Source organism: Electrophorus electricus, chromosome 18, assembly GCF_041902795.1.
Source record: "Electrophorus electricus isolate QZ-2024a chromosome 18, ASM4190279v1, whole genome shotgun sequence".
In the NCBI taxonomy this organism is placed as follows: domain Eukaryota; kingdom Metazoa; phylum Chordata; class Actinopteri; order Gymnotiformes; family Gymnotidae; genus Electrophorus; species Electrophorus electricus.
Window position 1 is genome coordinate 19,159,828 of NC_137514.1, and position 26,872 is coordinate 19,186,699.

Sequence of the window (26,872 nt, forward strand, 5' to 3'; positions counted from 1 at the left end):
ACGCACTTTGATAGAATACACCGTCAGTGCCTTTCAGGCACCACGATTTGAGATACAAAAGGATGACGCCTACAACTTCTTTCACTTTCAGAGGTTAGGACCGAAATCGGAAGTTAAGAAGAGTGTGTATAAAGGCTTTGATCGGAACGCAATTTCACGGTAAGTTAACATTTAACATTAGTTAGCATTACAGTTAACATTTGTAGTTATTATGAGTACTTCCAAAATATTCCCATTACATTTTTATCTGTTAGAAGTAGAAAGGATGCGGTTTGCTAGCGCTTGAACGCTAGCAAAAGTATGCCTGAATTACTTTGTAATTAGTCTGCTAAAATGGTCTAACGGAAACGGCCCAAAACTAAAGAAAGACGAAGGTAAAAAGCAATGTATTTTTTTTAGTTAAGCCCGTTCGCGGTAATTCTTAAAATGCTTAATATCGAGGGCTGGTTCCCTGAAGCATCGCAAAACAAAGATCATATTTAAAATGGTACAGCGTATATTACATTGAACACACAAGTTAAGAAGATCTTAACACTGCGACGATTTTGTGAAACGAAGCCCTGACTAGTATCTTACATTATACAGTAAACGTAAGGCATTTATACGCCCACTTCCATTCACTTTCCTTTGTTGTTCCGTTGTATATTGTGTTAATATTTTACAATCCAGTTCAACCTAATGAGATACTGTCTAGTACAACTCTGTTTCTATCCATTTACCTACATTTAGAATGTTATTGATTTCAAATCAGATTTGTGTGCATGTAAGAACTTTATACGTATGATAGTAGGAATAACACAGTTGACCAGCTGGTCACTGTAGCAGACCAGCTAAACTATCAAACTTAATTGAAAACCTAGCCTCTGCTGTAAAATAGTAACAAGTTCTGAATGTAGCTAGTTAACTTCATATTAAGAAAGAAACTTACTCAAGTTAAATGGGATTTTTTAAGGTGTTTTTTAAGGTTGTGTTCTGTACAATCTAAAAACAGTAAATATGCAAGAATCCTGAGCTTGCATAGGTCAGTTAATTTTACATCATCCTAACCAATATAACGATATAACAGTGGTAATCGCAAATATAATTATTTTTTCATTTTGGTTCCTTGGTTACTTGGTTACTGTTACTTGGTTGTGGCTGGATCTCCAGTGTTTCTGAAGTTGCACTGATTTTGATTTTACTAATCAAAATAAGAAATGTAACTAGTAGGGTATAGTTACACTTAATATTTATTTAGGAAAAAATATATATATATACTTTTTAATTGAGTTTGTTTTCAGAATTTTGCTCCACCTGTTTTATATAATGTTTTCCATATGAATTACCATTGCCAAAGGTCTGTAAAGGGCGCACCTTTCATTATTTTCCCCTGAATAATATGTGACAGAAAAGATTCAAACTAAAAGCATTAGTAAACACAAAACAGTGACGATAAAGCAGTCCGTCAAGTGTTCAAGCAGAACTAGGTATACACAGTAGACACATAGTAAACAGTAACCAACATGGAAGACAGGAAGAATATATACCTCCTTTTTATACCTCCTAATATATACTAGACTAGGGTAAGAAATCAGAAACAGGTGAGGCTGGAAACATCCTAAACAGGGGGGTGTGGCAACAGGTGGGAGACATGCTGGAGACATGCTGACAAAGATTAAAACTATGGAATGCCAAGTCAAAATTAACCTCAATCTAAACTGTTTTGAATATTTTTACACCACAAAGTATACCATGGATGTTCACTATGCTGTAAAATATGTTGCAAAAACCATTGGTTTATTTTACGGTGTCATTTATGTCAGTTTAAAACCACTTTAATTGCTTTAAAATGCAATTTTTACTCTACTGCATCCCTCAAGCAGCATTAAAAGTACTACTTTATAAAAAGGTAATGAGCTTCACCTGCATGTTTTTGAAAGACAATAGAGTTGAATTTTCTTCACCCATGTGTTTATTCATTTATTAATTCATACAGTTCTTAGCTAGCTAGCTAGATGTTTATTAGACCTAGCAATAGTGACGATGGTTGGGTACTTCAGACATCATACTTTAAATGCGCAATTTGCTAGCTAGCTAGCATTATTTCCTACAGCAGGAATACAACAAGAAAGAACTTCATTTTGTGTTGTAGACGGGCCCTGTATGACTGCACTCAACAATGAGGGAAGGTCCATTTTAACCAAGATAATTGCAGAGTCCATTAAACTGTTAAAAGACTAACCAGAGAAAACTAACTGATAATTGGCTGCAAAACAAAGCACACTCAAAGGTATCTATAGTTGACCAGGTGTGAGTTGTTTCTAGTACTAGACTGAAAGCAAGTTTGTCATCTTGTAGGAACAAATGCACAACATTTGTGTCAAACTTGTTGGCTAGCTAGCAATCAGAGGTGTGGGTTAGTAGTGTCATTATAGTGATTGCTCAATTCAGACTGGAAATGAACTTTCTAGCAAGGAACATAAGGAACATAAATAATATTCTCACTTTCTTTTTTCCCACTTTTTTTCTTATAGTAAATTGGGGTTAGAGGTATAGAAAAGATAATCATCAGGGTTGAGGCAAACAAGTGTTGGTAGCACATCACATTCTGCTTCAATTCACATTTCAGGGTATAGTCTGTTCATTTAGTTTGAAAAATGATATAACGTTCATAAATTTCAAATCATACTTTTTTTTTGTTTCAATGCAGTAAAACCACAGAATTAAATAAAGCATGATTTCATTTTATCATAAAAACTAAACTGAAATAAACTCAAAAAACTGAGAAACAAGTCGTTCAAACATGAATAAGAAAGTTGGGTGAGCTTAAAAGTGCAGCTTACTTACAATGAATTGTGTTTAGTGAATTTTATGATTCTTTAGTAATAATTTTACCCTGGTGAAATATTTTGAACATTTTACATTATAAAATTTGCACATACTCTGTTTATCTTTTTAAAATGTAATTAATTTCATTTTAGTGAGTGAAACACATGGGAAACCATTCAGGGGTTTTGAAATGACCCAGACTTCACTCCTGGGCTCTAAAAAGGGACTGTGTTCTGGAGAGCATTCAAATAGCCAGGCCTCAAACTGCACCTGTACATTTGTATACATAATGTGTTTTTTTTTTGTTTTTTGTTTTTTTTCAGTGTCCATACCTTAGTTGTAACATTTCAGGATATTGTTTAATTATTTATTACTATTTTACATACTGAGTTACATGTGGCTCATGCTGGTTTTTTTTTTTTTCCCTTTATCTCTTTCTCTCTTACTCTTGCTCACTTACCTTCTTGTTAGCTATCTGTCTTTGGGCCTTTTGTTGTAATGTTTCAGTGGTACCCCTCACTAATCAACAAAACTTCATTGATTTTGTTTTAACATACAGCAAGTGCATTTGTGTGCATAAAGTGCTCTTTTATTACTTTTTTAAATTATTGCGGTTCACACATTTAAAAATATTCTTGTGGTTCAAATGAATATGACTTGCACTTTAATAGAATACACTGTCAGTGCCTATCAGGCAATACGATTTGAGATACAAAGGATCACATAACTTCGCCTACAACCTCATTCACTGTCTGCTCGCTGAGAAAACGGGTTAGAACGAAATCGAAAAGGCTGTATATAACGGCTTTAATAGAAACGTTATTTCACGGTAAGTTAATACATTTAACATTAGTCAACATTGCAGTTAACATTTGTACGTATTATGATTGTTTCCAAAATACTCCCACAACATTTTTGTCTGTTAGAAGTGTGTCGCTTGAAGTCTAGCAAACGTGTGCATGAATTACTTTGTCATTAGTCTGCTAAAATGGTGATACCACACAGGCCCCCCATCAAGGTCCAAATCGCATCAAGGTTGCGTCGTTCGTTTTTGCTGGTTTGTAATGTTTAAAGAATGTTTCTGCTGTTCTTTTTAGAGTTATAACCTAATCTTTTAACGTCTTTTAACTTTATCCAATTAATCATTACTTATTCCCTTTAAATCAAATGCCATCAGTCCAAATCACGACCGTCTGCGTTCTGCTGCATATGCTTTATCAAACTGAATGTAACTGTTCGTACAACTGACTGCCTATAGCATTAGCAGGTCACTGGGACAAAAGGTATGAACGCACAAGTCCTTGAGGAAATGTGAGCCTAATTAATGGTAGCTTTCGCATGTTATTTCAAAGAGGTACATATTACTTGGATTTTAAAATTTGATTTTATTTCATGACAGAGCACCACCTTCAAACAGCCTCCAATAGAATACATTCGGGTACAATTTTAAGTTAAAAAACAAGGCTTCCATATAAAAGTAAAAGATAATACACTGACCTGTCTTTGCACATTTTTATTTGGTTTTAATCCATACGTTTTATTTTATAGTTCATTTTGTAGGGGTGGTCGGGATGACCCATCGCGCTGCAAAAGAAAAAAAAGAAAAACGCGCTACATCTACACAAAACATGTACATCAAAATAACAACACATGCACTACATTTCAGAAACGAGATGCAAATGCAGAAAACACTTTATTGTCGTTGAAAACATGTCCGCTACATATCGCAAACGCGGTGTAAATTCAGAAAGCGCATACAACTACAGAAATCCAGTCACAACACAGCGGAAGGGTTTCCGGAGGACACGGATGACGTATACCGAACAGCTAGTGAAAAGTAATTTATATTTGTGATTATCTCGGCTGCTATTGGTATATATTGTACAGAATGAAGAATAAGCCTATTCGTGCTTTGCGTTCTTTGCGTGTGTTGCTACTGCTAGGTTGTAAAGAACGCAGCCATAAAGAAAGTTGATAAAACAAAATCCCATTTAACACACATATAAATCCAAACCTGCCAGTAAATAACTAGCTAGCTACATTTAGATTGTGTTAATATTTTACAACCCAGTTCAACCTAATGAGATACTGTCTAATATAACTCAGTTTCTGTCTATATAATTACTATTAGAATGTTATTGATTTCAAATCAGATTTTGTATGCATGTAAAAACTTTACAGGTGAGGCAGGGAACACCCTAAAAATGGGGGTATGGCAACATGTGGTAGACATACTGGAGACATGCTGACCATAACAATGGAAAGCCAAAGAAGTCAAAATTACCATCAAACTAAACTCATTTTTATTTGTAAAACGATGAAAAACGGAGTGTTTTGGATGTTTTTACATCACAAAATACACCATTAATGTTCACTACGACATAAAATACACTGCAAAAATCATCAATGTATTTTACGGTGTCGTTTATGTCAGTTTAAAACTCCACTCTGTTTTTATTTACTCCGCTTTTGCATCCCTCCAAGGGCTTTAAAAATGATACTTTATAATAAGGTAATGAGCTCCACCTGCCAGTTTTTGAACGCCAATAGAGTTGAAATTTCTTCCCCAATGTGTTTATTCGCTCGATAATTAATTTATTAATTCATATAGTTCTTAGCTAGCTAGATGTTTATTAGACCTAGCAATAGTGACCATGGTTAGGTACTTCAGACGACATACTTTAAATGGGCAATTAGCTAGTTAGCTAGTGTCATTACCTACAGCAGGAATATGGCGAGGAGGAATGTAATTTTGCATTGTTGAGGGACACTGTATGACTACACTCGAAATTCGATTATTATTATACTATTTCGAGAAAAAGTTTAATATTGCACTGCTTTAGCGTTGAAGCTTGAATAGTTTGAACTTTATTCATCAAACTCTGGTTTTATGTTACTTGATTTTAATGAACTACATTACATAGCTACCATCTACTGGCAATTATGTGGCAACATAACAATCAGAATGTAACATACATGTTAACATCTAGATTTTAAAAACATTTAAAATCATAATAAACAACCAGCTAGAAATTTGAGTCTTGAATTTTCAAATGGAAAATGTGTAGAATCCCTAATGCCAAGTCAGGCCTCCTCTATTATCATTTTAATATCATTTTTTTTCAATTGCTGCACCTTTAATTTATTGGTTGATTATTCAAATCACAATAATTAAGACACAGGTGATAAGTATGCAGGGTGTGGATACACAAGGGCAGACAGATCAGAGCAAAAAACAAACAGAACCGCATGCAGCTAAGTACTTTGCGAACCTGATTTAGTGTACGTGTCATAGTGCATGTCAAGGAGGCAGCAGTTTGAGTTATGAGATGCACCCCATGACATGTTTGGTTCTTCAAATGCCTTACTCACAATTGCATAATTTTTAGCAAATAACTTTTCAGTTAATTAATTAATTAATTAATTAATAAAACTCTTTTCAGCTAAAAATGTAACACCTGTATTAAATCAGTCTATATGTTTACATATCCATTTAATGTTCATCATATTTTACTTGAACTTAATATACCAATATTAACCAGCATTAATTAGCCTACCTCTCTTTGGCTCTGAGTCTCTCTCTGTGCAAATTTTTTGTGACATGTCATAAATAAACTAAGCAAACAAATAATTTTAAAATAACCTAGTGGTGGTAGGACTTGAACTGGCAACCTTTGGATTACTAGTCAAGTACCTCAATATTTCAATGTGTTATTACAAAACAGCACTGAGGCCCAGGGTGGCTGTGTCATCAGTGAGCCTGAGGATGATGGCGCTGTGCTTGGTAACACAGTCATGTGTGAACAGCCAGTAATTCCAACCCAGGCCTTTTGAGACCTGAGCCAGCTGAATGAGGTACCAACCAAGGCCAAGGCCAAGAGGTAGAACATAGATGCAGAGGAGAAACAATTTTTTTGGGAGAGGGACAGAGGCACAGAGAAAAATGCAAGAAGAAGAAGAAAGGCTCAAGGCTCGAGGCTCAAGAAAAATCCCAGGAGACTGGTAGAAAACTGCCATGTAGAAAATTATAGAAACTGAGAAGAGCCTCAAGAGCTCAAGAAGGTATTTTAAATTAACAACAACAACAACAATAATATGTTTAATTTATATAGTGCCTTTCACAGACTCGAGGTTGCTTTACAATAACAATAGAGATGGAGATAAAACATATTAAATGACACATTCAACAATAAAAAAGGTTGGAGTAATGTTGAGAAAAGAGGTATGTTTTATGTTGTGATTTAAAAAAAGGAATATGAAGAGCAGAAATGGAGAGATTGAGGTAGAGAGTTTCATAATTTTGGACCATTACACTAATAGATCTGCCTCCTCTTTCTAAACTTGTGTATAGAGAGGAAACCTACATCAGAAGACTGAAGTGTATGAGTGGGGCAGTATGAGTGTTCAGCTAGGTGGGGAGTTGCAAGACCGTGCAGGGCTTTGAATGTAAGGAAGAGGAGTTTATACTGAATGCGTTCAGGGATGGAGAGCCAGTGCAACTGATGTAAATAAGTCATGATGTGAGCTGATTTCTAACATGTAGGAGAATTCTCACGGCTGAATTTTGAACATATTGAAGTGGGCAAATGGTTCTGTTAGGGATGCAAATGAAGAGAGAATTGCAGTAATCTAGACAGGAGGTGATGAAAACATGAACTAGATTCTCAGCATCTTGTTAGGTGAGCATGGGTCTAAGTCTAGTGATAATGCAGAGATGAAAAAATAATTTTTAACCAGTGACTTTATGTGGGGTTTGAAAGAAAGTGAGGACTTAAAAAGTACTAATAATCTACATATCTAATAAACTTAAAACTGTCATTGGCTGCTCAAAGTAAATAGCTAATCAGAAATCAAAAACATTTTTGGGAGAAGGAGGCACAGAAGAAGAAAAAAAACTATTCAAGAAGCAGAAGAAAGAAACGAGGCCCAAGATGAATCCCTAGAGACTCTAGACAAATTACCAGCCTCCTCTTTTGCCAGAACAAAGCCTGGAAACAGCAGAGCTGGTGTGTTACATTTAAGTAGTCAGGTGAACAGGAGTTCATTTATCCTGATTACTGTGGAATGGCCCTATGTCTTCTTCTGGTGGTCAGGAGGCCTAGGCAGCATAGTGACTTGGTAGTCAATTAAATTTGAATTAATGTTAAATTGGATTTTGTACCTCCTCCGGTAGTTTCCTATGTGAATGAAATTTTATTTAATGTGAAAATGGATTCCATAGATCCTCCCATGTCATGGTATTTTTAAATCCTTATAATTTTGAGGGGATTGCTGCTATTGAAGTAACTGGGAAAATGAAGGAGACACATTCCAGGATTTCTTTTTTAAACTGTGCTATAAATTCCTCCATACAGTTCCCCCAATAATGCATAATGTCATTTTTTGTCACAATGTACACCTTAATTATGTTATTATCTGAAATTTTCTTGAAGCCAGGAGCAAAGTGTGAGTTGATGAATAAAAAAGTTTATTTTGCCAATACACAAAAGAGCCAGTGCTTTTAGTAGCATAGCTGAGCAAGAGATTCGAGCAGTCTTGCAAAGTCTAGCTTGGTTGTAGGGACTGGCAATGCAAAGTACTGGACTCCAGCACCTGTAAACCTGGATTCAATAAGTGAGAGCAAATGAGAAGAAAGTGTGCAATAATCAATGAACTCGTGATTGCGAATGGGGAAGTGGAATTGGGCTGACTGTTGTGAGAGTTCTGACTGGGAACCAGCTGTGGTTTGACATAGTCACCTATGTGCAAGCAAATTATACAGGTCCTCCAAAAGCTTTTTGTTTGGAAATCTTCACTGCACTAATTTACTATATTATATATATATATATATATATATATATATATATATATATATATATATATATATATATATATATAGAGAGAGAGAGAGAGAGAGAGAGAGAGAGAGAGAGAGAGAGAGAGAGAGAGAGAGAGAGAAAGAAAGAGAAGTAGAGAGACAGAGAGAGAGAAATAGAGATATTCAAAATTGTATTAAAGTACACAAAGTTTCCAGAGAAACAAAACATGTTGGACAGTGGTCCTTCAACAGCTGTGAAAGCAAAGTGCTTCTGAAATAGTAGTAGGAGGAGCTGGTTTATATATGAAAAAGTAGATGTTTAAATTATAACATTCCATGAGGTTCTAAAGTTCCACGAGTGTAGATCAGTTATTTTTCTCTGTTTCCTAATTTCATTGCTACCAGAGCAACAACTGGCAATGCAAACAGCTGTGTATATTTTCAGAAAAGAAATCAAGACTACTTGTGCTAATGCAACTGCCTAATGTATTGTTGTTTTATTCTGCAGGTGTCAGATTGGGCAGTGGATTAAAATGGTAAAGGCAAATATCCAGATCTTTGTTTTACTTTTACCTTTTGTGATTCTAAGCTTTATCCTGATTCAAAAATTCAGTGGATATGTATTTACAGATACACCGAGTAGTTCTGAAACAAGTCGTATCACAAGCAATTCCATAACCTCCATTAAACACTCCAAACATTTAATCGTGTCTGCTTTCATCGATCACCGAATCAATAAGGCCATTCGAGTTATCAGTATAATCAGAAGGGACAGTTTGCAGCCTTTTTACTGCATCTACTGTAACGATGACAATAACTGCCAGACTGCTGAGGCTGAAGTCCAGATACATGTTGACCATTTTGGCTTTCCATTTGGCGCCTCAGATGTCCTGTGTCATGGCGCACACACTCAGAGTGCAACACGTGTAGCCATTTCAACCAGTGCAAAAATCTCAGAGATTCATAATGAAGATTTCTTGCCCATCAAGAATGAAAAGACCCATGAATCATTTATGTTCAATTTCACTGTCTGTATCTCCAGCCTTTTTGATAGCTACAATAATGTTCTGCAATTTGCCCAAACAGTGGAGATATACAAACTTCTAGGTGTTCAACATATAGTTATCTACAATACGAGCTGTGGACCTGACCTGGAGAAACTCTTACAGCATTATAAGAGGGAAGGAATTTTAGAGATTGTTCCATGGCCTATTGACCATTTCCTTAACCCATCTAAAGGATGGGACTTTATGTACCATGGTGGAGAAATCCAGTATTATGGCCAGTTGGTAACCCTCAATGAGTGCATCTATAGAAACATGTATCAGTCCAAATATGTTCTTCTGAATGACATTGATGAAATCATTATGCCTTATAAGCATGCTAACCTTCAATTGCTGATGGAGGAACTTCAACAGCAACACAAAGACATGGGTGTGTTTTTCATTGAGAGTCACTTTTTCCCCAAGACACAATTTGAAGAGAGTGGTCGATTCAGTCGGCCAGAATGGAGAAATATACCCGGTGTTAATATTATGGAACATATTTATAGAGAACCAGATAGAAAAGACTTAGACAACCCCAGAAAAATGATTATCAATCCAAGGACTGTAGTGCAAACATCAGTGCACTACGTACCCCAAAAATATGGAGATGTCTTTTTTGTGCCTTTTGATGTGTGTCGAATTGTTCATGTAAGATCACCACGACAAGGGACTCTTACCAAAGATCAACTGGTTGTTGATAAAAGGGTGTGGGACTTTGCCTCAGAACTCATATCAAACATTGATAAGACTCTACAGGCATCTGGTTTGATGGAAATTACAGATTGATATGATGTTCATTTTAGTGTTTCTTTTTTTTTTTCTGTGGCATTGCCTATGTCATAAATGTATGTAAATGTCTAGAATAAAAAAAAATATGTACAATTGTGTTACCAAAATTTATATATGGCCTATATTGTAAATGTTATTTGACTGTCCTTTTACACTTTATTATCAACTTTCTTAATGCCACAAGTAGATACTCCAACCTTAGAAGGCTGCTCCCCGAATTTGAATATATATTACACATTTTTTTTCAAAGGCTTTTGTGTAGTCATTGCTGTCTCCTGCATGTATTAGCAAAATTGTTACATCAGCAAAAATTCCTTATGTATCCAAAGCCAGACAATAATTTCATGCAGTTTCTTCAATACATTAGATTGTAACAGAGTACATTTCAGAGGTCTGTTGTTGTTCTTGTATTCAGAAAATAATGCATTCATATAGCTCCCATACATTATGATTACATTTATATCTTACCTTATTTAACATTTGGATTTCAATTTACATTTTGGACCACTTTATTTCAATAAGGGGACATTACAACCATGTGTAACTTGTTCATTACTCCAAAGTTTCATTGTGTTTATTTCTAAAAAGGTTTGCCAACACTCATTTGTTGAGGGGTATGCAAAATTAAGATTATCTAAATTTCAGTATTTCAAGAGAATCACAGGGATTGCTATATATGTACAAAAGGCCAAGAATATCTTATTTGAAGTTCAGATTAATAACTATTTTAATCATTAATTTACATTTTGTGACTATGCACTAGTATTTAGCAACAATACAATAAATTTAGGCATCTGTTTGACCAGTTGACCAGGCCAATTTGTGTTCAGCTCGGATCACTGCCAAACTGTCATTGTTCACATTTGACTGAAGGTGTGTTTTGATACATTTTAGCTTACTGAATGATCTTTGAAAAGATGCAACTAGCAATGGCATTGTCATAAACACTCTAATTTGGACCAGAGTTTCCTGTAGCAGATCATTTAACTTGTCAATTGTCTTTTGCTGCCCTTTAAACCAACAAATGACTCATGTATAACTGACGTTTTGTGCATATCTGTGTGTTCATACTGAATTGTGATGGTGGCCTGTTACTGTTTTGAAATATCAAGTATGCAGTCAAAATTTTGCTAACGATGTACAGTCATGTCCAAAAGTTGAGACTAGCACAAATTTTGCTTTTCACAAAGTTTGCTGGCTCAGTTTCAATGGTGGCAATTTGCATTATCTCTAGAGTGTGAAGAGTGATCAGATGAATTGCAATTAACTGAAAAGTCAGTCATTCTTGGCCATGAAAATCAACTTCATCACAAAAATTACTCCATTCCAGCCACTGCATTTCAGCCCTTTTGCTGAATGCTTGCTCAAATGTTTGCTTAAGAACACTGCCATGAACAAGGAATGGTATCAAAACATCCTCCAAGAGCAATTTCTCCCAACGATCCAGGAGTAATTTGGTGACAAACAATTATTATTATTATTTTTTTTTCCCAGTATGACGGAGCACCATGTCTCAGATCTCAATCCCCAGATCTCAATCCCATTGAGAACCTGTGGTCAATCCTCAAAAAGAGGGTGGGCAAACAAAAACACAGAAACTGCTATCAACTCCAAGCAATGATTAGGAAAGAATTAGTTGCCATCAGTAAAGATTTTACCCAGAAGCTGATATCCAGCATGCCAAGGTGAATTGCAGAAGTCTTAAAAAAAGAAGGGTCAACACTGTAAATATTAAGTCTTTGCTTAAACTAGATGTATTTGTCAATAAAAATTTTATCTATATCATATAAATATCGGACAAAACAACTGAGGCAGTAAACTTTGTGAAAACCAAAAGGGTGTGTGTGTGTGTGTGTGTGTGTGTGTGTGCGCGCTGCTGGGTGTAGCCTAGAGTGTGACACTTATATGCTAATGGCTGAATTTTAAAACCACTTATTTATATAATAAACATCGAGATATTTCTACTCAGAAGTGAAATATGGCCTGACATATCTACTAAGTAGTCTGAAAAATTGAGTCTTGAAAAATATTGAATTTTGAATCCTGCTGATACAAGATGTCCACAATATAAAATAAGGTTTGTCTGACATTTCCCTGCACAACACAAGATATTCTATCTCACTCGCACTGAGGTACCAGAAGACACAGCCCAAAACCCAAACCCTGCATAGAGGGGCTCAGTGAATGTGGAGTGGAATGTATATAAGTGGGTCAATGTATGTGTGTCCAAGGAGACATTGTAAAAGGACAGTGCCTGACGGCCAGTCCAGATACACTCCTACTCTGTTGGACCTGGAGGTAAGGACAGGTAAGAAAGTGTGATTCTTATTATGCCTGGCAATGTAACGCTCATTAGAGCAGATGAGACACCAGGACTTGTCATTGTATCCAAATCACAGTCAGTACTGCCTCCTTTTGAGCTGATTCCTTTATATGCCACTGCTACAACAGACTCTCCACTCCCCCTCCACTCTGCTTCCCAGTAACAGCGTCCAGACACAGTCTCTCTACACAGCACCTGCTCACAGCCATCAAATCTCTCTGAATGATTAGGATATGACTGCTGCTCCTCCATCCATGTCCGTGTTATCTTTTGTTTGGTTCCTACATGCTCTCTCTTGGTATTCTAGTTTATGTTGCCTTCTTTGTCGATATTGCCTTGCCGGTTAATGTTCATTAAGTTGATTCTGATCTCCTGTCCGCTGTACATTATTTCTGTGTACTCTCCTAAGTTTCTTTCCTGATCTATAATCCCATGCTGTAGTCTAGTCTCTTTCCTTGTCGCTTTGCTCCCTTTAGGTTTCTTTCTCCTTCCTTTTTGTTAACCCTGTTTGTTTATGCTTCCTTGTTATCCCGTAGGTTCCCCTTCAATATGTTTCTGTTATTAAACTAGTCCATTTCTTTACATTGACCTGTTTATCATTCTCGATATGTCTTCCCCTGTTTTGGATTCTGCTCATTCTCAAGTCCAAGTCGCTGGTACTTTGCATGTGTATTCGCCCCCCACCTCACTCCCATTACACTTTAGATTTTGGTCATTAATGCTGGCATAAGCTTCAGTACGAAGCTCCTGAGAAGAACTGTGCTAAAGTATTCATTTTACAATAATTTAACATTTGTAGCAGCATGAACACTTCAATAAACTGGCAATTAATTATTTTAAGAGTGTTCAGTGCACCACCCTCATCCTTGTAATGCTGGGAGGCTTGGCAGGATGCAAAGACAATCTCATCTAACAGCACAGCTACACTGATGCTCACTCAGACTGTGTTATCTTGTATCTATTATTGTACAATAAATCAGACAATTCACTGACCAGCCAAAAGCCAAACCCAAATTTAAGCATATCATTGACACTACATAAAGTAACCTAAATAGACTAGTATCAATTTGAATATACCCTCTTATACATTTATACGGACACCACTATAGTTTCACATACTTAAGTGTGTCCAGTTTGCAGAGTGGATCTTCCAGTCTAGCAGAGAGCAGCTTCATTCCTGAGTCTCCTGGGTGGTTATAGGTCAGAACCAGTTCTTTTAGATGTGAGGGGTTTAAGCTCAGGGCTGAAGCCAGAGAAGAACAGCCTTCCCCTGTGACCAAACAACCAGACAATCTGCAAAAAAGGAGAGGAAAACAAATAGAGACAAATCCAGTGACATAATTCACATGCTTCTCAGGCTGTACTGTCTAACTGCAAACATTTTTTGTTATAAAATTAAATAAAATGTTAAAATTAATAAACTTTTTTTTTCAACACTTATTTGTGTGTAACCTTAAAAACCAAGTCTAACCAAATATGGGTATTTTTGTTGTTATTTCCATGTTATGTAGTTTAAAAGGCATAATGTATTTATATAGTTTTGTAGGACACCATGTTCTGAGAAAAAAAGGCTTATGAGGTTGAACATATATCATGTGTCATCATAACACACTGTATGCTTAGTTGATACTTCCAGTCTTCCCACAGAATCAGTTAAACTTTATGATTTGGACTACAGCCGTCATATTATCACTAAGTCTTTTTTGAAGTGGAGCACTTGGTGAACTCTTCCAGAAATGTATCCCTCCCTGCCCACATACTGGGCACCTCATCACTGGTGTGCAGGTTACCCTATGTTTTACAAATCAAGCTTCGCTCAAGAGTTAGAACTTAAGTGCAGAGCAGAGACAGAGAATGAACAGAAATGTAAAAAAATAAATAAAAATAAGTAATAACCTAGAATATATCAGATAGAACAAAACCAGCTGAACTTAACCTACAGCCATGTCATTCTGCCATTTACACGTGGTGCCATTTTATTTTCTTGGTTCTTGTATGGAGAACCAAAAGTAGCAAATCTCCACCTCCTTTAACATCATGCATGTACATTTACATGAGTATGCACAAACCTTGTTTTCCTCTTTCTCACAACACACACACAATCTAATTTACACTATAAATAAACAGATTGTTGATTCTATTGGTTTTGACTTTGAGTAGCTTGTGTGTTATTAAATGTATAATTTATTTCCACCAAGTTGTCCACTAATGCAACAAGCTCATTGTTCCTATAGTTATTATTATATAGATTTTTGTAGTCAACAGTGTTGAAAATGGAAAACACTGTAAAATGTTGTCTGGCTAGCCTTTCACTGAAATACTCCCTCACTGTTCATTTGTCTTTTTTTCCTGGCAGCAAGAAATATGATGAATGTCAAGTTGGATTAATGCAAATTGATTAATTTTGCCACATTTGAGATATTGATCCGATTTTATGACCACATATGAAAGTGGCCCTAATTGGAAATGAACATAACAGAATAACTCTGGCTTTTGCTGTTTGTGCTGCTGTTCAAATTACAATTGTGCATCACATATAGAGTAAAAGATCAGATTTGACCCACATTTACCTGATGTGTGAATGTGGCCAAAAGTAAAGCACACTTATTTAATCCTTCAGAAATGAAATAATGTATGTTACTTTCTTTAGTTAAAAATTAAGGATTGTGATCAATATGATTTGACTGACAAATTAAGACTGATTTATTAATGAGATTAATAATTATGAGACATACAGTGGTGTGAAAAAGTATTTTCCCCCTTCCTGATATCTTATTTTTTTGCATGTTTATCACACTTAAATGTTTCAGAACATCAAACAAATTTAAATATTAGACAAAGATAACACAAGTAAACACATAATGCAGTTTTTAAATGAAGGTTTTTATTATTAAATGGAAAAAAAATCCAAACCTACATGGCACTTTGTGAATGACACACCCAGGCCTGATTACTACCACACCTGTTCTCAATCAAGAAATCACTTAAATAGCATTTGGCTGACAAGGAGAAATAGACCAAAAGATCCTCAAAAGCTAGACTGCATGCTGTGATCCAAAGAAATTCAGGAACAAATGAGATGCAAAGTAATTGAGATGTATCAGTTTGGAAAAGGTTATAAAACCATTTCTAAAGCTTTGGGACTCTAGCGAACCACAGTGAAAGCCATTATCCACAAATGGCAAAAACAGGTAACAGTGGTGAACCTTCCCAGGAGTGGCCGGCCGACCAAAATTACCCCAAGAGCACAGTGATGACACATCCAAGAGGTCACAAAAGACCCCACAACAGCATCCAAAGAAATCCAGGCCTCACCTGCTTCAGTTAAGGTCAGTGTTCATGACTCCATGAAAAAGAGACTGGGCAAAAATGGCCTGCATAGCAGAGTTCCAAGACAAAAAACACTGATGAGCAAAAAGAACATAAAGGCCCATCTCAGTTTTGCCAGAAAATATCTTGATGATCCCCAAGACTTTTGGGAAAACACTTTGTAGACTGACAAAGCTGTTGTCAGCTGTGTTTCTACTTCAGGACCTGGAAGACTTGCTGTGGTGAATGGAACCATGAATTCTGCTGCCTACCAAAAAATCCTGAAGGAGAATGTCTGGCCATCTCTTCGTCAGCTCAAGCTGAAGCGCACTTAAGTTCTGAAGCAGGACAATGATCCAAAACACACCAGCAAGTCGACCTCTGAATGGCTTAAGAAAAACAAAATGAAGACTTTGCAGTGGCCTAGACAAAGTCCTGACTTAAATCTGATTGAGATGCTGTGGCATGACCTTAAAAAGGCAGTTCATGCTTGAAAACCCTCCAATGTGGCTGAATTACAACAATTCTGCAAAGATGAGTGGGCCAAAATTCCTCCACATTTCTTTTACATGCTATAAAAGACTCATTGCTAGTTATCGCAAACAATTGCAGTTGTTGCTGCTAAGGGTGTCCCAACCAGTTATTAGGTTTAGGGGGCAATCACTTTTTCACACAGGGCCATGTAGGTTTGGATTTTTTTCCACCTTAATAATAACCTTCATTTAAAAACTGCATTTTGTGTTTACTTGTGTTATCTTTGTCTAATATTTAAATTTGTTTTATGATCTGAAACATTTAACTGTGACAAACATGCAAAAAAATAAGATATCAGGAAGGGGGCAAACACTTTTTACACCACTGTACTGTTACTTTTATGTGGTGTGAAGGGGGAAAAAAACATTCTATATTTATACTTTTATATAGATTTTATATTTATACTTAATATTTACATTTTTAGCTCACCTGAGTATCTCCAGTTTACAATGTGAACTCTTCAGTCCAGCAGAGAGCAGTGTCACTCCTGAATCATGCAGATCATTGTTAGTAAGGTCCAGTGCTCTCAAGATTGAGTTTGTCAGTTGCAAAGCTGATCCCAAATTTTCACAAGTCTTTTCCCCAAGATTACAGATAGGTAGCCTACAAAGGCAGATCAATATGACAGATTTTACAATATATTTAATGACTCAGAATTATAATTTTGCCAGATGGTAAACAAAGGTGGTAAAATGACCTTAAGGACTGTATATTTATTTTTAGTCCAAAGTGATTTGTACAGTAACTGTTGACCAAAATTGGTATGAAAGAGTGATATGTGAAAGCTTTATTACCAATTCATTAATAAATAAGCAAATATCAGACTTTTTCTGTGCAGCCGTAAAAATAACATTCCAAACAGAACACTCGTATGGCAGATGAACACTTGAAATATATGAAATAAGACAAAGTATCAAAGAACAAAACAAAGCCAGTAAGTAATAAAAAAACATACAAATGAGGAAGGCTTATTAAGAAGGAGTAAGTATGTAACACATAATCTGTTTAGTACAATAGGGAAAAACATCTATTTAATGTATTAGGCTGAAAACTAAAGTCAAAAGGTCAAGAGTCGGTGTTTGTGTATCACTACTGAATGCTAGTGGTGCCTTTTATTTCTCTTTGTACAACCTACTTAACTGACTGCACAATTAAAGTAAAGAGGGAATGCACTGTTGCCTAAAGAGAACAAAATACATTTTTTTAAAAAACAGAGTGACTACAAAAACTACAAATTTATGATTTGCTTATAATGGTCATTTATTTTACTTTCTGATAGTATGGGAATGGAGTGTTCAACAGTATGGAATTGATGGGAGTGTTTGTATGGTAACAGTGAGAAAGAAACACACCACCCCAAATCTGATCATTCACTGTCCAGACATGGAACCATCCAGGCATCTGGAGCTTTAAAAATAAAATACTACCCCTCTCCAGCTTTTCAACACATTCATCTGTGTATATTTAACCCCAGGATGACAGAGAAATGAATGACCAACATTTCCCATTTAAAAATGCATTTGGAGACCAAACAAATGTCTCCATCTTGTGGATGTTTCAGAGAACAACCACCCAGCCATTCTATCACATAACTTTTGTTTTTGTTTTTTTTCATGGGACACATTTTACGCAGCCTTGAACGGTATAGCTTGTTTACACTATTTTAATGCCCCAGACTGAACATACATTAAAACACAATACAAAAAGAGGTCCAAAGCCTGGAGGACTGTTACAATACAGCCCCTCCCTCCTCCTCAAACATCTGTGTGTGTGTTTGTTAGTCTGTAGTGTCACGCTGTCTCTTGTCACCCACCTGATCTGATCCTTGTGTGTAATTGTCGAGTGTGTGTCTCTTGTGTCGTCATATGTTTGTTGGTATTTGATGTAATATAGTATGTGTGGTGAGTGTAGGTGTTTTGTGTTAAATAAAACATTTGTCTCAATGTGCCTCATCCCCAGATACTGCTTAAGCCTCGTTCCGTAACAGGACTATTAGAGCTGGGGCCTAATTTAAGCAGTAGGTCTACTGTCTAGACATGGGCCTAAATTAAACTTTAAAATAAAATAATAAAAAAAAACAACAACTCATAATCAGGATCATAAATAATCACAGGAGAAAAGTGATGGTCAAGCAGACAAGGTTTTTTTCAAGAAAACGGGGGTAATCAGAGGTGAGAAGGTGCTTACTGGCAGGCTTGGACCTAAACATCTGTAAAGCTGCTTGTGCCTGTTGTAAAAAGCACTATATAAATGCATTTTGATTGATTGATTGTTTACTTTTGGTAATACTATCATTTTGATAGAAGATATTCTGTCAATGAGGGTTGGCAGTTATCATTTTTAGATGTGAGTATGGATTAAAATTAAGATTAGGCAACTATGAAAGATATCTGGAGATTTTTATACTCAAATATGTGATGTGCTGAGTGCTTAGAGGCATGAACTCATGTTGAGTGATTTGGTCCAGTTCATATATTTGGAGATTTTGGAATGTATTTCTATAGTTTGGATAGTTTGATGAGAGATGATTTTGCAGGAACAGTAATATATCATCTGCATATAAACTGATTATATGTTCTGCGTTATGGGTCTAAACACCTTTGACATTTGTAGTTTGTTATATAACTGCTGCTAATGCTTCCAAAAATAATGAGAACAGAAAGGATGACAGTTCAGATATTGAGTGAGCAGCCACTTTGATATTATTAGCTTCTACTGCATGTAGTCATGTCCATGATTAGGTTTATATTTATTGTTAACACACTTTAATCATACATTTTATAAACACAATCCCCATCAGTGGGGAATGAATGCATTTATAAATCTCAAACTTTGCCTAAGTAATGTGCTAAGACACTTGTGGTGCGACAATTTAACTTTAGTTAATTTTTATAACCCATAAGCTCTGCAGTGTAAACAAGCAAGTTTAAAGTTGTGTTAAATTACATTAAGTAAAACTGTAAAATCATTTCAGCTCATAGCTTCATCCCATTCCTAGTAGGTTCTACTGATATCTATTGCTTATCTTAAAGTTTGGTTAGCTATTTTAATCCTTCTAGAGTAGCCCTGCATTGGGGATTTTATTGTCTCCTGCTCACCTATTTTATAATGACCATTCATTTCAGGTGTTAAATTATACTTTGAAGAAACACAATCAGTGCCAGAATCCAAGAAGGATAACATATTTATCTAATAATAGCAAATCTGCTTATGAAAACAAATGTCTTTATCATGCCCTTGCTATCATTATTTCCCTTGGGGAAAATCATAACCATCTTAAGGGCCACTCCATTACTTTAACAGCAACTTCAATAGCAGAATTTGCCCCAAAGTCAATGCTTAATTTCTATATTGAGACCCAGGGATATTCATAAAAATATCACGGCCTTGCCTTCACACATTACAATTAACTTGTTTTAATTCAGGTATTAAATGATAGAAGGCTTACCTGAGTATCTCCAGTTTACAGTGGCAACTCTTAAGTCCAGAACAGAGCAGCTCCAATTCTGAATCTTTTAGGTTATTGTTACTCAGTTGCAGTTCTCGCAGGGGGTAGTTTGGAGACATCAAAGTATAGGAGAGAGTTTCAATGCAGTCTGTGGTGAGATTACAGCCATCTAGTCTGCAAAGGCAGTGAAAATTAAGTGCAGAGTACAGTTAAAACAGGCTGATGGAAACAAGTAACACAGAAATTGCTTGGATAAGCTGAAGAGGAAACCACATAAATATGTATAAACAAACAAGCAGTAGAAATTTTGATAAATCACAAAACTGTTAAGCACTTAAAACCAATGTTATGATTGGCCCCCCAGGGGGTGGTAAAAGGATGACAGTGTATAAGAAAAGTCAAATTTCTTCTTCCTCACCTATTATTTACCCATAATAATGCTGTACTGTCAACACTGCATATTATAAAAATATGGTTTCTCCTATAGCTATAGCTCTGTCCTCTACTTCTTTTTGGTTTTGGACTACTTTCTTAAACATTTCACATTGTGAAACAAGAAACTAAATGGGAAACATTAGTATGAATATTTTTTTTTTCTTTCTTTTTTTTTTCCCCCCAAGAGTGTGTCCAACTGCATATTGACTATAGAATTATATATATTACATACTGGTTATTATAAAACATGATAATAACTAATGTCATGTATAACAATACACTTGTTTTTGAAACATTTACTTTATTGTATGTAAAGGAAAAACATTTAATTTTAGTATGAAATTTGCATTTGGTCCACAGACATATTTTAAGTATTGTATACAGCATACATTCATCCAGTCATATTCCAAATCAATCTAATTCTGGGTCATGGGGTGTGGAGCCTATTCTGATAGCACAAGATGGGAACTAACCCTGGGCAGTGTGCCAGACCATCACAAGGCATGACGAACTAACTTAAATGTGGCCAGTGTTCACATTTATCCTATTTTTAAAAAAATATTCATGACATTATACTCTTTCACATAACACTCACAGAGCTTTTCTGCAGTTGTACACAGCTGGTATCAGTCTCCTGTAACCCTCCTCTGATGTATTGAATTTCTTCAGGTCCACCTCATCCAGCACTTCCTCTGACATCTGCATTAAGAAAGCTATAGCTGAACACAGTCCAGGAGAGAGCTTGCTTTGGGATTCTTTATCTGATTGTAGATATTGCTGAATCTCCCTGGAGAGGGACTGGTCATGTATTTCAGTCAGACAGAGGAAGAGATTGTTGGATTTCTCAGTAAGAATGCTTTCTGTTTTTACTTGTTTTTTGATGTACTGGACTGCCTTGTTGATGCTCTTTGAACTGTTCTGTGACTGTATCAGTAGGCCTTGTAGGAGTCTCTGATTGGTCTCCAGTGTGATGCCCAGCAGGAACCGGAGGAAAAGATCCAGGTGTCCATTTTGACTCTTCAAGGCTTTGTCCACTGCTCCTTCCAGCAGGTCCTCCAGTAGAACATTCTCAGACCGGTTTCTGTACCAGCCCCAATGCTGAGGCATAAAAAACTGCAGTGCCTCAATGTCCTTGTTCACACAGCATTGAAACACATAGAAAGTAGCCAGGAACTCCTGAAAGCTCAGATGCACAAAGCAGTAGACCTTCGTCTGGTAGAGCACAAATTCCGCTCTAAATATCTCAGTGCAAATCCCAGAGTACACAGAGGCCTCAGTGACATCAATGCCACACTCTCTTAGGTCTTCTTCATAGAATAGTACATTGCCCTTCATTAACTGCTTAAAAGCCAGTTCAGCTAGTTTCAGAATCAAAGTTCTACTGGATTCCAGAAGGGTTTTTAGATCTCTCTCGTTTTTCTCTTTGTACTTTGCATTCTTCGTGTGTAACTGAGTCCACATAAAGTGTATATACATCTCAGTCAGAGTTTTAGGGATTTCTGTATCATTATTTTTTTTAATGATTTTCTGAAGCACCGTGGCTGAGATCCAACAGAAGACCGGTATGTGGCACATGATGTGGAGGCTCTTTACTCTCTTAATGTGTGAGATGATTTTCTTGGCTTGGTCTTGATCACCGATTCTTTTCCCGAAGTACTCCTCCTTCTGTGCATCAGTGAATCCCTGAATTTCTGTCAAACAGTTTATGTACTGAGGAGGGATTTGACTGGTTCCTGCTGGTCGGGAGGTTATCCAGACGAGAGCAGAGGAAAGCAACTCTCCTTTGAAGAGGTTTGTGATCAACACATTCACTGATGATATCGTGGTAATGTCAAATACATTCTCACACTTTAGAAAGTTCAGTGGAATTGTGCTTTCGTCTAAACCATCAAAAACGAACACACATTTGTGTGCATCATATGTCCTTAAGGCAAGATCTTTGATCTCAGGATGGAAGTTACACAGAAGTGTATGAAGACTGTACTGCTCATCTTTAATCAAGTTCAGCTCCCTGAATGGAAGCACAAACATGAAATCTACATCCTGATTGGATTTTCCCTCAGCCCAATCAAGAATGAATTTCTGCACAGAGACAGTTTTCCCAATTCCTGCAATTCCTTTAGTCTGAACCGTTCTGAGCTTTGGCATTTCTGGTCCTTTATCTTCTTTTTCTTCTGTGTGTATGACACCTTCAGCCATCACAGCTCTAATGTTCTCTTCTTCCATTTCTTTTTTAGGATCTTGTACAGCTTTAAAGATGTCAGAGCAGTTGATTGGAATGTCTTGTAACAGTTGTTTCCTGAGTGTTTTCTCCATCTGTAAAACCTCATGTTCTTCATCCACACTTTCACTCTCTCCCTCTATGATGTAGAGCTGTGTGTAAATCTGGTTCAAGAGGGTTTTATTCTCTTGTGTATTGATTCCCTCAAATAAGCTCTCATACTTGTTCTTCATGCTGGTTTTGTGGGTGTGTAAGACTCTATGCAGTACATCATGCACTGGAGTGTGACAGTCGTGCTGCATGGCCTCTTCCATGTCTTTGTGTGGGTGTAGAAGAGGACGGGTTCTAGATCTCTTTCTGCACTGTGGACAGCCAAACCCTCCTGATGAAGAAGACTGGTCCCAGTAGCTGCTGATACACTGTCTGCAGAACCTGTGTCCACAGCTGATGGAGACTGGATCTGTCAGAAGCTGCTCACACACTCCACACCTGGACTGATCTTGTAGTTCATCATCTTCCCTCCTGTTAATAGAAACAAAGAGGAAGAGTCAGGATGAAAGAGAGAGGATAAAATAAATACATGAATCAGACTGAAACACAAGGCATTTTAGTCATTATTTCATATATACATTGTGATACACTCTGACATTGCGTGTGTGTGTGTGTGTGTGTGTGTGTGTGTGTGTGTGTGTGTGTGTGTGTGTGTGTGTGTGTGTGTGTGTGTGTGTGTGTGTGTGTGTGTGTGTGTGTATGTGTGTGTGTGTGTGTGTGTGTGCGCGTGTGTCTGTTTTAGTATATACTGCACAGGACACAGCACTTAATAACATTTCCAGTTCTACAGGCAGCATATCTACTGCTCACTCAGGATCAGCGTTTATGCTCTGGGCTATGAATGACTACTAATCAGAATAGACATTTTTTTTTTAAAGGACACAGAATCTCTATACTCCTTTATGTTTTATGTTATTAACATGACTAATTCAATGTTTAAATCTTTTTTTCCTGTAAACACGCTTTTTATAACCTCAGAGGGAAAAGCTTGGAGCTGTCACTTTTCATAGACATATAGCTGGGATCTGGAGATTCTGCTCTCTGGTTCCCCCATCTGGTGATATTAGATGGAAAATAATTCAGATGAAGTGCAGCATGAGGACTGAAAATAATACACTTGATAATAATACACACGTTAGGCGGTTCATCAGAGGAGGCAAGGGAGGATGTGCCCGGTCAAATGTCTGGTTTAAATAAGCAATCCAATCCGTCATGTGTTATCATGCCTATGTAGGAGTGTGGTGTGGTCAAGTATTGTCTACTGTGCGGAAACACAACCAATGAACCAGCGAATGATTAAAATGGGTCGAAAATGCTGTAACAGTTCTTACCCGGAGTGAGGAACAATTGCTTCAGAGTAACTGTGATGCACGGACTTAAGAGGGAGCACATATGTAGTAACGAGGACATTAGTGTGGGTACAATGAAAGGCTCGTTTATTTTATAGACTGACCATACCAAGCCAGCTCACATGGCAACTAATGTTCCATATATACATAAAGGAAACAGTATGAAGCACCATAACGGCATTACTGAAAATGCTGAGAAGGCTAGGGAAACAATACAGTGACAGCGTCCAGCTCTCTTTCCCAAATGAGCTCTCTCCCCTCTCTCACAAGAGATCGCCCAAAATACACGTGATCATAAAGACGAACTAGCGACCTCTTAAAGACAGCATACATGTTACACTTTCTAAAATCTAATTTTAGAAAATGTTTCCCTAATCCAGGGACATCAAGCATTTCCAAAATAATCATGCATTTTCCTATTATTTCACATAGATATTCAAAGTCTTTGGGAGGATTGTTTTAAATCTTTACTTTCCCAGCCTAATTTACAAAATGTTAGTTCTGGATCATCATTCAGCTCTTAAAAAGTCCAACAAGCTGCTAAAAATGCTACTGCTATTATAAGTACTCCATCCATAATGATAGGCAACCACATTAAGCATATTGCACCATATTAGAGTTACTGGATGAGCCTGTTGTGATATATACATTACTATCTGTTTGGTTAGGTAATAAAAATAACTCTGATTAAGCTAGTGTTCATCTGCAGGTCAGCCTCCCCAGGAATCTTCCTCATACTGATTCAGTACACATACACAAATTCATGTGACTATATTCAATTTCCTGTTTATGAAAACCTACCTAGGTTTTTGAAGGGCTAAGAGATCACCCCAGTGGAATGCCCTTAAGCCCTGTAGGCATGTTCTGAACAACTGTTTGCTTAATACTAATGATTTCAAAACTGAGGACCTACTATCCATAGCAGACATGTTTGTGTTCGTGTTTTTCCTCAGGTCAGTGCCAGCTCCAGTACTGAAATGATAAGGATTCTCCATGGAACCCTCCATGGCCCTCTTCTAAGAGATACACTGGAGATGTTACTCTGGATGTCTGAAGCCTGTTAACATGATGTTGAGATGTTTTATCTGAGCAAGGCCTTTAACCTTGAATTGTACTTGGTTACAATTGTACTTTGTTTTCTATAATAGTATCTGCTTTATTTCCAGTACAAGGCAAAACTGCTGTGCTTCAGTGTGTACAGAAAAAGACAAGCATTTGCAAATGTCAGCCTTAGCAGAAATTTAGTGGCTGATTGGGTGAGCGAGCTAGCCTCTGACTCTCTTGCAGGATGTTACTGAGCCTCTACATGTCTCAGCTGTCATGGCTACTCCCACCACCACCTGAGGTCCCCTCCTGTAGCCCACCACACCTCCACCATTGCCCTTAATGGACATTCTCTTGCAGGATAGGATGCACACCATCAGGACAAGACTAGCACCTCTAGAAAGATGGACTAGACATTATTTGCTTATTTTTTTCATTTTTTTATTTATATTTCTCATAAAAATGTTATTATTGTAGTGACCATTGTCGGTCAGAGGATGCCCACCCCCCTTTGAGTCTTGGTTCCTCTCAAGGTTTCTTCCTCATGCTCTAGGGAGGTTTTCCTTGCCACTCTCACCATTGGCTTGTTTACTGGGGGCTTAGACTTGGACAGTTGTAAAGCTGCTTTGGGACAACATCTGTTGTAAAAAGTGATATATAAATAAATGTTGATTGATTGATTGATCTAAAAGAGCAGCTCACTGAAAAGGGAAATGACTTTTTAGCTTATTTTCTTGCTTCTGATGAGAGCTCTGATACTACTGACACAGCTCAATTGTCAGTTTGCAACAAAGGAAAGATGCCGCATGTCCAGTTTAAGCAAATATGTACATATAAAAAAGATCTACATCCTGAAGATGTTTGAAGAGGTTTAACAGTTATAGCCTGTCTATGTAAACTGTTGTTTTATAAACATATAATTATTGAAATTAATATTTCAAGTATTCATGCAATATTTCAAGGATTACTTCATGCAGTTTTGGCATATTTTGAATAAACAATGAACAGTTCAGGTAAAATAGCAAAATGTTATTTAGAAGTGAAATTAAAACATGCATTCTTTAGCCCACAATTGTATTGAGATTTTTCAGTATGGTCTTTAAGTGGCTGAGTTTGACAACCCTGCTCTATGCTCTACAACATGACAGGACATGTAAAACAATGTTGAGAGGAAAGATATTTATTAAATCCATAATAAACATAAATGTCACATATACGATATCTCTGGACAGGTTTTATGACACTAAGGAATCTATTGGGTGTCAATAAAGATATCAGAACTAAAGTTACAAAACAACATGTAAGAATATGTGGAAAAGCACAAAAGACAGAAAAATCAAAGACACCTAAAGCAACCTTAAATTTGACCTAAAGTACAAAAAAACTGTAGTCTCTATATAATATCAGCTTGTTTACAACAGTTAGTTCTGTTTAAAGCTAATATTAAAAATGGACATTACTGGCAAATAAATGACTTTTTCATTTATCCATATTTACTGTGAACTCATCATAACTATTTTCTCACTATGGTTATTGTTAGCTCACTTACAATTCATTATAGAAGAGACATGTGCATAACAAACACTGACCTTCTCTCCATGAATGCAGATCTATAGTTATAAAGATAACAGATAGCAGAACAGTGCATTCACCGCAGTGTGAAACAGGAAGCAGCCCATTTCTCATTCACATCTGACCCCACAGGAAACAGGCATCCA

The 26,872-nt window shown here is 36.7% G+C and overlaps 2 protein-coding genes and 1 pseudogene across 4 annotated transcripts; 1 reads left to right on the forward strand and 2 right to left on the reverse strand.

Annotated features, from left to right (window-relative positions):
* The first annotated feature begins 78 nt into the window (after positions 1 to 78).
* LOC118242705 (uncharacterized) lies at positions 79 to 11,664 on the forward strand. The gene is made up of 2 exons (XM_035534920.2): positions 79 to 159; positions 9,114 to 11,664. The coding sequence occupies exon 2, from the start codon at positions 9,139 to 9,141 to the stop codon at positions 10,435 to 10,437; it is 1,299 nt and encodes a 432-aa protein (XP_035390813.1). The 5' UTR covers positions 79 to 159; positions 9,114 to 9,138; the 3' UTR covers positions 10,438 to 11,664.
* On the reverse strand, positions 10,562 to 26,869 carry LOC118242703 (NLR family CARD domain-containing protein 3-like). Of its 3 annotated transcripts, XM_081701678.1 has the most exons (6): positions 26,744 to 26,868; positions 21,085 to 23,232; positions 20,055 to 20,228; positions 17,036 to 17,209; positions 13,883 to 14,056; positions 10,562 to 12,140 (listed from the first exon to the last, which is right to left on the reverse strand). In XM_081701678.1, exons 1-6 carry the CDS (start codon positions 26,800 to 26,802, stop codon positions 12,095 to 12,097), a joined length of 2,775 nt encoding a protein of 924 aa, XP_081557804.1. In that variant the 5' UTR covers positions 26,803 to 26,868; the 3' UTR covers positions 10,562 to 12,094. The 3 variants fall into 3 exon arrangements, with proteins under 3 accessions (XP_081557804.1, XP_081557805.1, XP_035390811.2); XM_081701679.1 differs by lacking the exon at positions 10,562 to 12,140 and having other exon boundaries at positions 13,919 to 14,056; positions 17,036 to 17,093; positions 26,744 to 26,869; XM_035534918.2 differs by lacking the exon at positions 10,562 to 12,140 and having other exon boundaries at positions 13,941 to 14,056; positions 17,023 to 17,209; positions 26,744 to 26,867.
* On the reverse strand, positions 12,138 to 13,852 carry LOC145652096 (stonustoxin subunit beta-like; annotated as a pseudogene).
* Positions 26,870 to 26,872: the final 3 nt, after the last annotated feature.